General features: G+C 39.4%; 1 protein-coding gene across 1 annotated transcript; it reads left to right on the top strand.

Annotated features, from left to right (window-relative positions):
- The first annotated feature begins 4,027 nt into the window (after nt 1–4,027).
- LOC104522623 (collagenase 3) lies at nt 4,028–11,087 on the top strand. Its single transcript, XM_010164968.1, has 10 exons — nt 4,028–4,156; nt 4,257–4,498; nt 5,639–5,787; nt 5,880–6,005; nt 6,888–7,049; nt 7,680–7,797; nt 8,510–8,643; nt 8,994–9,153; nt 9,950–10,053; nt 10,673–11,087. Exons 1-10 carry the CDS (start codon nt 4,034–4,036, stop codon nt 10,771–10,773), a joined length of 1,419 nt encoding a protein of 472 aa, XP_010163270.1. The 5' UTR covers nt 4,028–4,033; the 3' UTR covers nt 10,774–11,087.
- Nucleotides 11,088–11,403: the final 316 nt, after the last annotated feature.

The following is an 11,403-nucleotide window of genomic DNA, read 5'->3' as shown; positions in this document are numbered from 1 at the left end:
TCCTTGGAACATCATTCAATAGGCTAACATCATTCTTCAATTTTTCTCTTGTGCCTAGCTAAATATTTTTTTTCTGTTCTACATTTATATAATTCAAATATTGTCTCTGATTATTTAGTTTCACCTTGAATTCCCAGTTAGCTAACTTATATTTATTAAGGCAATCATGAAACACTTAGGAATAATTTGGGATCATTCTCTCATAAAGTGCGGACTGATTGCGTTTTTGCAGTAACAGGTGGTTAGGAAATTAATTTCTCCTATTTCAGAAGCCAAGATTCCAACATCATTGCTGAGGAAGAATAACAATATAAGGGCTTGGCACAGAATAAAAAACTTTTATTTACATCTGGCAAAAGGCAATAATATACAAATGGTGGTGTAAAATTTTTCTCCCTTACCTACAAGAAAGCTAATTTCAGAGAATTTGGAATTCACAGGAATATTACCTGGGGACTTTTAAGCTATTCATCTTACTCACAGGTTTCTGAGATATGTCTGGTACTGTTCTGCAGAGCAGTGACACTCATAGCTTCATGGTATTAAGAAAGTATTCCTTACAGCCATGAAAACTGTGACAAGGCAGCACTAAGCTCCTAAGCTCCAGAGAAAGCAAGCAAAATTCACTGTAAACTCTGCTTAGGACATAACTGAGTGGCCCAACATTAATGAAAGCAATGCTGCAAATCATAGAAGCATAGAAAGGTTTGGGTTGGAAGGGACCTTTAAAGGTCATATAGTCCCCCCCCACTGCCATGAGCAGGGACACCTTCCACTAGATCAGGTTGCTCAGAGCCTCATCCAGCCTGACCTTGAATGTTTCCAGGGATGGGGCATCTGCCACCATTCTGGGCAACCTACCACCCTCAGCGTGAAAGTTTTCTTCCTTATATCTAGTCTGAATCTACGCTCTCTTAGTTTAAAACTATTACCCTTTGTCCTATCAGCCTACTAAAATGTTTGTCCCCATCTTTGTTATAAGCCCCCTTTAAGTATTGAAAGGACACAATGAGGTCATCCGGAGCCTTCTCTCATCCAGGCTGAACAGCCCCAACTCTCTCAGCCTTTTCTCATAGCAGAGGTGTACCATTCCTCTGACCATTTTTGTGGCCCTCCTCTGGACCTGCTTCAACAGGTCCATGTCTCTTCTGTGCTGAGGACTCCAGAGCTGGATGCAGTACTCCAGGTGGGGTCTCACCAGAGAAGAGGGGCAGAATCACCTCCCTTGACCTGCTGGCCGCACTTCTTTTGATGCAGCCCAGAATATGATCAGCATTCTGGGCTGCGAGCGCACATTGCCAGCTCATGTCCAGCTTTTCATCCACCAGCACCCACAAGTCCTTCTCTGCAGGGCTGCTCTCAATGCCTTCATCCCCCAGCCTGTATTGGCACTGGCAATTGCCTTAACCCAGGTGCAGGACCTTGCACTTGGCCTTGTTGAACCTCATGAGGTTTGCACAGTCCCACTTCTCAATGTTGTCCCAGTCCCTCAGGATCGCATCTCTTCCCTCAGGTGTGTCAACCACACCATTCAGCTTGGTGTCATCTGCAGAACTGCATGCAATCCCACTGTCTATGTCATTGATGAAAATATTAAACAGTACTGTTCCCAATACAGACACCTGAGGGACACCACTTGTCACTGATCTCCCTCTGGACATTGAGCTGTTGACCACTACACTCTGGATATGACCATCAAACCAATTCCTCATCTACCAAACAGCTTGCCCAACAAAACTGTATCTCTCCAATTTAGAGAGAGGAATGTTGTGGGGAACTGCATCAAAGGCCTTACAGAAGTCCAGATAGATGACATCCATAGCTCTTCCCTTGTCCACTGATTTAGTCACTCTATCACAGAAGGCCACTAGGTTGGTGGACTTGCCCTTGGTGAAGCCATGCTGACTGTCTCAAATCACCTCCCCATCCTCCATGTGCTTCAGCATAGCTTCTAGGAGGATCTGTTCCACGATCTTCCCAGGCACAGAGGTGAGGCTGTGACAGGTCAGTAGTTCCCAGGGTCCTCCTTTCTACCCTTTTTAATATTGGGTGCAATGTTTCCCTTTTTCCAGTCACCAGGGACTTCACCCAACTAACTTTTGAAATATCAAGGAGAACAGCCTGGCAACTTTGTCAGCCAGTTCCCTCAGGACTCTGGGATGGTATCAATACAGAAATGTTGGCAGGAAATAAATAAGACATATACATAATCTGTCAGTCTGCATTAGCAAGGAGTGCAGCGCAGTAAGAACATCAGCAACATGGATTCAGTGCTCAGCCTGAAGCGCTTCAGGGGAGAGCACTTTTTTAAGAAAGTGGGATAATTAACACTGTTTATGCCACTATAGCTGAATAAAAAAGTCCCAGTGCTGACAATGGACAATGTAAAGGAGAATATACAAACTGTCTGAACAGGTGTTGTCAGTCCCTAACTGTAGCCATATTTAGCACTGACTGAGATGGACAGTGAGAGGACAGAAATAGCCTACATAACAAATTCCTCTCAGCTTTATTTGCTTTTGCTGTTTGTCATCATAAGGCTAATATTGTTTGAGTAACAAACTGAGCTTTTACACATTCAGCTTCACTGATTTTTGTCCTTTTCCTGTTTTGTCAACAAAGCAATATCCATGGCAGGGTAGTGTATTCCAGAAAGTATGTACCAGTGTCCACCAGAAAGCTACCTGAGGTTTTCCATACAGGAACAACTTCCATGAAAGAAGGTGGATTCAGCTTAAACAGCACCTCCCCTTGGACCCATGCTTGTGGACACATGGTATGATAACAGTCAGCAACATCTGAGATTGGAGTGACCCTGAGGAGACAGAAATCATCTTTAAGGTTTGAAGTATAATAATGCCCATGTCTGTCATAATGCCAGATTTATCCTTTTATCCACCTTGTAAGTCAAAATCACGTGTTTCTGTCATTCCAGACACTCAGTTTCATTGCCTACCTGTAGCTGGTAGATCGCATCTCTCGGAGTAGTAGCTGTCTCATTGATCTATTGCTTTTTTCCTCTCATAAACTAAATTAAATCCAGGTTTTTTAAGGAAGACAGATTGTATGATCTGGTCACTTTATGTGACCTGCTTTACTAATGATAAAAACAAAAATTAAATATTTAAAACTATTTCCTGATATTTAGCATTTCTGGTTTTAGGTACATCTTAAGCAGTAAGTTATTTTGAAAGATAGAAGGATCTCTGAAGTAAAATTAGTGTTAATGTTTTGGAGTTATATTTCTTTACAGAAAAAAGGAAATGTAATGTCCTGTGGTATAGTCCAAAACTGGAACACTGAAAGTTCCATACAAACCTAAGGAAAAACTTCTTTACTGTGAGGCTGACGGAGCACTGGAACAGGCTGCCCAGAGAGGCTGTGGAGTCTCCATCTCTGGAGATGTTCAAAATCCGCCTGGACGCTTTCCTGTGTAACCTGGGGTAGGGAACCTGCTTTGGCAGGGGGGTTGGACTAGATGATCTCCTGAGGTCCCTTCCAACCCCTACCATTCTGTGACTCTGTGATTATGGAGTATCCATGTTAACGTTTGTTAACAATTGAAGTGTGTATGATGTATTCCAACTGTTAAAAATTGTTGTTGAACTAGTGTAACTACTGAAAAGTTACAGAATTTATTTATAAAATCACGAAGCTTGTTATATATTTTTATTTTCTATCAAATAGTACAAAGGCAAGTTTTCTAGCAGAGAAGGGCTAGTTACTGTCAGTGTAAATTACTGCAAAGTAATCAAAAAGTGTGGTTTGCTTCTGCCCAGTTCTTCCCACAACCTATGTCAATATTCAGAGACTGTGTTTATATGAGGATACAGTTTCAGAGCCCTCAGTGGGACAACAGAAGCATAAACCACCGTGTTGGGGAGGAGGGAAAAAGTAGCCGTCTAAGCATGTTTACTTTCAGCGACAAGGAAGTTCTAACTTGTCCCTAAGTGGTGACTCACTGGATTGGGACTATAAAAGTAAAGGTAACTGCTTTCTAAAACATCAGGGCTTCAGACTTCACAAATCCAACATGATGCAATCAAGACTTTCAGCTGTCTTCTTTTTCTTGTTGGGTTTGTCGTTTTGCCTGACAATCCCTATTCCCCTTGAAGATAGCCATGAATTCACAGAGAAAGACCTTCAATTTGCAGAGGTATAGTATAAAATAATCCATTTGCATGTTTTATAAATAGTAAGTTGTGTAGTTACAGCTGTTTGGAAACTAGGCTTACTGCTCCTTTTCCTCTTCTTAGCGCTATCTCAGGACTCACTATGATCTACGTCTGAATCCTGCTGGCATAATGAGGAAGAGTGCCAACACAGTGGCATCTAAACTTCGAGAAATGCAAGCATTTTTTGGCTTGGAGGTAACAGGCAAATTAGATGAAGAAACATATGAGCTGATGCAGAAACCAAGATGTGGTGTCCCAGATGTGGGGGAATATAACTTTTTCCCTAGAAAACTCAAATGGTCAAAAACTAATTTGACATACAGGTAAATGCATGGCACTTTGAGTGTTTGTTACTGTTACTACCTTCTTTCCAGGTACCTTGTCCAACAGGTTGTTCATTATATGAGGTTGATGGGAGAAGGATGCATTTCAGTTTGCCAAAATTAATGTTGCAGTTCAAAATCCTTACAACCCCACTTTTGGAATGGTCCCCCAGGCCCACCTTACAGTCCAAGGAAGTAAATACGACTTTTTTCCATTGCACTGTGTCATGGAGGAAAGCTGGCGTGGTGTAAGCTAGTAACTCCTCATCTTGCCTCTGTGCCGATGTTCTGGGCACCTCCCTGGTGTGAAACGAAAGAGGGGTAAGGGCTAAGATCACACACCTCACCACTGATCCTCATAGCACTTAATCTCTAGGTCATACCTTAGCTCTGCTTTGGATCTGGTTTAGTGTCTGCTTCACTTAGGTCTTGTCCTGGACAAAGCAGTGTAAATGCAAACCAGTCTGTGCAGTGTGACTGTGAGAGCAGGGACTGATCCTTGTCCCTCTTCTATCTCACAGTCCGGATGTAGATATCTATGCTTGGTCAGAAAAGCCCCTGCACCATGATCTCAGAAAGTTGACTTTGGGAAACTATGATGCTGAAAAGTCACATGGTGGCTCCTTCTCCCTTAATACTGCAAGGTCATCAACAGGGGGTTTTAACCAGCTGCAACCTGAGTTTCTTTAGCAGATTCCAAATATGATATCACTGGACTCTATCAGTTCAGTATCTCTAATAAATATTACTTTAATATGTGTTATTCTAGCCTATAAAAAGATCTCTGGATCATGTTTTACTGCTCTGGAAGTGAGGATCATGAGATATTTTATATAGCATAAAAAAGTTTAAAGTTACTGATATGATTTGACTTAATACAGATTATATCTGTCATTTTCTGTATCTCCTGATGCATACAAAACCAATTACAGAAAGCTGTTGGATCATTTTAGATATCCCTGAATGATTTTTTGAATACTATATGCAGGTGCCAAGCTCTTTGTTTTTAGATAAGAACAAAAAAAAAAAAAACAAAACAAAACACAAAACATTTTAATGAGGTGTACAGTCAGATAAAAGTGTGTTACACATTTTCTTCAACTCACACAATTTAACTGGAGATATTAATCTGTTTGATAGAATTATGAATTACACTTCAGATCTGAGACGTGCTGAAGTAGACAGAGCTTTCAAAAAAGCATTCAAAGTTTGGTCTGATGTGACACCACTTAACTTCACCAGAATACGAAGTGGTATAGCTGATATCATGATCTCCTTTGGCACTAAAGGTAACATAGAACCAATTATTTTTATGTTAAAGTTATATTGCTGACAATAAAATAGGATAATTGGTTTCATTGTTTTGAATGTTGTTTTATAGAACATGGTGACTTTTACCCCTTTGACGGACCCTCTGGATTACTGGCTCATGCTTTCCCCCCTGGTCCAGGCTATGGAGGAGATGCCCATTTTGATGATGATGAAGCTTGGTCAGATGATTCTAGAGGTAACAGAAGTTCCTGAAATTATTTGAAATGGTAGTAGGTGAACAATTTAATCCTGTTTGATACCTGTAAACAGTTTGTTTTGCCTGTTTACTCTTCATTAGTCATTATATTCACTGTCTACTCATAGGAAGCTGAGTTTAATCTTCAGTGATAAATGGAAGTATAACATATGCCTAGCACAAATTTTAATATATACACCTCCTAAGTACATTGGTTAAAAAAATGCCACAAACAGGGTATCTTGTCAGCTTGGCATTTCACTGAGCTTACGGGCAACTAGTTCTGATCACAGACTGATGGGAATTACCTTACTGAAGCCTATATAAAAAACATATACTTAACTGCAAATCAGCCACTTACAACTAATTTGAAAATTCTTCACCTTGCCTATTCAGGACAGAGAACAATATAAAACGAATAGAACAAAACAGGATTTTATTTTTTTTTTCCCCAGCACTGTGTTATTTCACCCTCCTGGCATTAAAGCTAATTGCTGCAATACTGAAAACAATATGAACTCTCTACTGGAGGTGAATTCCTGACAAAAATGTTCTTTACTTGACTAGGACAAAGGCCCAGAGCTTTCCAGTGTTGCTAAGAAATTTCAAGAAATCTAAATCTGCCTACAGAGCAACAGTTGTCAAATAAGTTTTAGGTTAAACACTGGCTATGAGATACTCAATTGATTAGGCACTTGTTAAACCAAAACCCGTGGTAGTTTGAAAAAGACAAGCAATTCTACTTCATTTTTGCATTAATCCAGCTGTCTCCTTCATTGTCCCATATGTTAAAGCACAAGGTTAGTGTCAGTTGATTAGTCCAAGTCCACTTTGGTAATACAAGGAGCTATACATTTACTTTTACTGTGGTTTTTTTTATAGGGTATAACTTGTTTCTTGTTGCTGCCCATGAATTTGGTCATTCACTGGGACTTGAACACTCTAGAGACCCTGGAGCTCTGATGTTTCCAATTTACACATACACTGGAAAAACTGGTTTTGTGCTTCCTGATGATGATGTGCAAGGGATCCAAGAACTTTATGGTAAGTCCGTATAATACATAAAATATATTTCCTGTGACAGGTGCACTGCACTGCTACTAAAGAGCTGCGGATGTTCAATAGCAACAGTCATGACCGATTAAGACTAATTCACTGGATGCTTGGTAACCAGACTTTAGAAACAGAAGATGCTTAGATTTGGTAGTCCAGAAGAAAAAAAAAAAAAAAAAGAAAAAAAAAAAGAAAAGAAAAGGAGGTAACACTGCAGAGGACAGTTGGCCACTGCTGTTTCCTTTGCTGGTGGGTGGGGAGCAGAGTCCTTATACTTTTTGACCTGCCTCAAAAGAGAAGGTCAAACAGAGTCTAAAGGGAGAAACAGAAATATCAGTGGTTCATCACAGAAAGAATAAAACTTTTGGGGGACCTTCAAAATTTGGAATAAAGAAAGCAAGTCCATTCACGATTTTTGCAGCACAGCTGAAGTGCAAAGTCCATGAATGTATTTGGCTAAAGGAGAGAAAGAGGAAACAGACATTCCCGAGTACAAATGGTTTGTCCATTATGCTTGTATTCCTCATGCTGTTTGGAAACTTTTCCATGTCCTATTCAATATCATGATGCACAGAAAGGAAATTAACGTTGTCAAACTTAGATCATACTATATGATTCCAGGTGCTGGAGACAAAGATCCTAACCCAAAACATCCCAAAACACCAGAGAAATGTGATGCAGATTTATCACTTGATGCAATAACAGAACTCCGTGGAGAAATGCTGGTCTTCAAGGACAGGTAAAAAGACTGATGTATATGGACAGTGGGTATTGGATAAAATTTGGGCAAGCAAAAACACTACTTCAGTTTTTTACTAAAGATTTGAGTAAATATAAATTTTAAAAATTATAAATCAATATAGGTGCCTCTAAGAAACTACATCATATATCTTTTTAGACAAGATTTATAATACAATTACAGACTTGACTTCCCAGTAATATGAAGTGAAGATGAAATGACTGAAGTCTGACACTGTGCACTTTTTTTAATTCCACAGCGCTTTCCTCAACATGCACAAATCTATTAACATTTATTTAAATGAAGTTGTACTACGTTCAGAAGCCTTACATGGGACAGCAGTGTTTCTCTTACTATAGATGAAAAGATTTGCTCGTTGTTTGAGGTGATCACTGTGTGAGTGACAGAAATGGTCTGCAGCTAGGTGACTATGAGGAAAGGAAAGGAAAGCTCTACCAGGGGCTTGTATGGAAAAGTCTATGCTGTGAAAAAAGTTTAATTTTCCATTGATCAATTTTTAGTATAACACATCAATGTGCAATACTAAATGGGCTGTACTTATGTTCTCTCCTCCCCATCCTGCTGAGAAGGGGAGTGAAAGAGCAGCTTGGTGGTCATCTGGCATCCAGCCAAGGTTAACCCACCGCACAAAGATACTGCTATTCTGTAGTATGATAAGAAATATAAAATATATTTTCTTTTTCTGAATTAGGTTTTTCTGGCGACTGCACCCTCAGATGGTTGAGGCAGAGTTGGTGTTACTTAAATCCTTTTGGCCAGAGCTTCCAAATAAAATAGATGCAGCTTATGAAAACCCCATCAAAGATCTTGTGTTCATGTTTAAGGGTGAGTTTTCGATTTTGTTGTTGGCAGAAAAATATACATATTTAGTCAAGCTCAGTGAATGATGTGAAGGTAATCAATAGAAGAACAAAACATCCTATCTTCCTTGATCAAAAACCAAACTCTGTTTGTTTCACCTCATGCAAATCTATACAATTTTCAGTGGGTTAGGAGATGTACAATTAATCTCAGATGCCTAGGATCATAGTTAGCATAAACAGTTTAAACCTGCTGAGTATGTGACCTAAGAATCTGTTAGTTATATGAAAATAAGGATCTTGGCATCCTCATTTTATTCTGCTTTCAAAGCTAGCCTTTACAAAAGAGTCATGCATACTTGTTCTTATTTTCAGGAAAGAAAGTCTGGGCTTTGAATGGCTACGACATTGTTGAAGACTTCCCTAAAAAGATATATGAAATGGGGTTCCCAAAAGAAATGAAAAGAATAGATGCAGCTGTCCATATTAAAGACACTGGCAAGACTCTCTTTTTTACTGGAAATAAGTACTGGAGGTAAGCTGGAGACAGAATGGTGCTTCTTTTCAGTGTCCCTAGTCATAACCTCTCCAGAAATACCAAAAGATCAGCAGGTTGTTTCAAACCAGGCATTTGATTTTGGCTCACATGTTTCCAGTCTCTGGTTTTCATTGGTGCTATAGCTGCGTAGTATGTGTCATAAAGTTGTATGCAAGGCTCTTACAGACTTGGGCACAGCCTTTAAAAGCTGAAAGAGTGAAAGAAAGGAAAGGAGAATAAAGTGCCTTAATCTAGGAGATTTTGTAATATGGTCCTGTCTCCCAGACAAAATTCCCATCTTGCTTCCTTGAGTTGCTTGTGTGACACAGAATGGCATCAGTGCTGTGCGAGTAAGAAATCTATCCCACCCCTAGGCTGGCTGGTTTTTGCTGTCCATGAGTGGGGCTTACAGCCAGGTCTGATGCACAATTAAGATGTTCCCTTCTCAGTATCTCTGTGCCAAGCAGCCTTGGGGTAGGCTTGTAGTGCCAATACCCCAAGTAGGCTTGTAGTGCCAATACCCCCAGGTACAATCATCTCCATATAATATGTACTTTATAGATAATTTCTGAAAATGTAGCTTTATTAGTTGTGTGTTTAGTGAGCTTGTACTTGTGGTGGAAGAGTGCCCTGGTTATTGCCCTGAGTTTCATTATTGCACTAGACATAAAGAACCTAATTTTCTGCTGGCTCCTTCTGACGTGGGTAAATTCAAAGCAAATAAAGGACAGAGACCAAACTCCCAGGCTGTTTAAATCCTCTGAATTTTTATTTTCTTTTGTGTTTAATACAGCTATGATGAAGAGGCGGAGGTTATGGAAGCAGGCTACCCCAGGCTGATAGAGGAGGAGTTCGCAGGAATTGGTGATAGAGTGGATGCAGTGTATGAAAGAAATGGTACATAATCTGATAAAAAAAACTTTATTACAATTAGTTGTTGTTGAAACTTGAGATTAATGTCCTCTGGGAAATTCTGTCATTTGTAATTTTGATTTTTTCACATCAACACTTTTTTTTCTTGGCTGAGTCAGGTTTCTGATCTAAATTGCCCTCTGGCAAAGGTGCTCTGTGTACTTACATATTTGAGGAGCCAAAAAAGACCTGCCTCCCTGCTTGTGGAACCTAAAGTGATATGCTCAGTATAGAAGTATTGTAATGTGTTCATTCCTTCAAATGGATCCCATTCCTATCCAGCTCTTCAAGGAGTGTTTCCAAGTCAGGATCTTAAACATTAACAGGCAAACCCTGTATTTTCCTAAACAAGCGCTGTGTAGTAATAAAATGCAGAGCTTGACACTAAATTAAAATTTTATTATTTTAAAACACCAATCCAGGTCTGGCAAATGGAACGAGAACCTTTGTAAATTTAGCTCAGTATTCTAAATACTAAAATGTTACATTTAAAAGAGTTATTTAAAAATGAAAACAAACAGGAAAATTTTTATTTGAAGGATAATTTTAACATGACAACCCAGTTTTCTCATAATAAATTCATTTTAACTTTCCTTTTCCTTAGGTTATCTCTACATCTTCAATGGACCACTTCAGTTTGAATACAGCATCTGGAGCCAAAGAATTGTCCGTGTCCTGCATACTAACTCCATATTTTGGTGCTAATTACAGTTGAGTGCTGTGTCATAGGCTGCAGAGCAGCTTGTGGTACATGGAAATAATAATATGGGCATATAGATTTATTAGAGGACAGCAAGATTCTGTGAACAAGCACTGGCTACCTACCACCAAATGTATACTGTATATATGGAACTATATAGTTGTATGTCAGTCTGGGACTGAATTAACTTAATAGGAAAGAAGAAAAGAAATTATTAACATTCCAAGGGGCATTATACCTTCTAAAATTTGTCTTGTATTAAAGTGAGATGCTAGATACATCCTACATGATCGTGAGTGCTATTAATTCCTGGTAATCTGAGCAGGTCTAGCATCTTTCAAGGATCTTCTAGTATGTCCAAAAAATAGACCTGATAAACCCAGGAGTGTTATATTTTTAAACTAGTCCTGCAGCTCTTTGTGAAATTCCTGTTAACATACTGGGAATTCAGATGTGTAACAAATGAGTCAGGACTGCATGGTGACTCCCTGAGCTGGATAACACCAGACTGCAACACTGAAGTTATTCAAAGGTATTTGAATGTATCCCCATTTGAATGGGAATGTACCCCTGCAAACAGATGCCCCTGTCATCTTTGGAATGAGCAGAAGGTACAGAAGAAATGAGGTGTCATT

This window comes from Antrostomus carolinensis, unplaced genomic scaffold, assembly GCF_000700745.2.
Source record: "Antrostomus carolinensis isolate BGI_N321 unplaced genomic scaffold, ASM70074v2 scaffold15313, whole genome shotgun sequence".
Classification (NCBI taxonomy): Eukaryota; Metazoa; Chordata; class Aves; order Caprimulgiformes; family Caprimulgidae; genus Antrostomus; species Antrostomus carolinensis.
The sequence above is the reverse complement of the archived record's forward strand: the minus strand, read 5'-3'. Positions and strand labels throughout refer to the sequence as shown.

Coding starts and splice junctions, on each gene's coding strand:
- LOC104522623 (XM_010164968.1), top strand. CDS start 4,034: ATGATGCAATCAAGACTTTCAGCTGTCTTCTTTTTCTTGTTGGGTTTG. Junction 5,788..5,879: donor GATCTCCTTTGGCACTAAAG/GTAACATAGAAC, acceptor GTTGTTTTATAG/AACATGGTGACTTTTACCCC. Junction 8,644..8,993: donor TCTTGTGTTCATGTTTAAGG/GTGAGTTTTCGA, acceptor TCTTATTTTCAG/GAAAGAAAGTCTGGGCTTTG.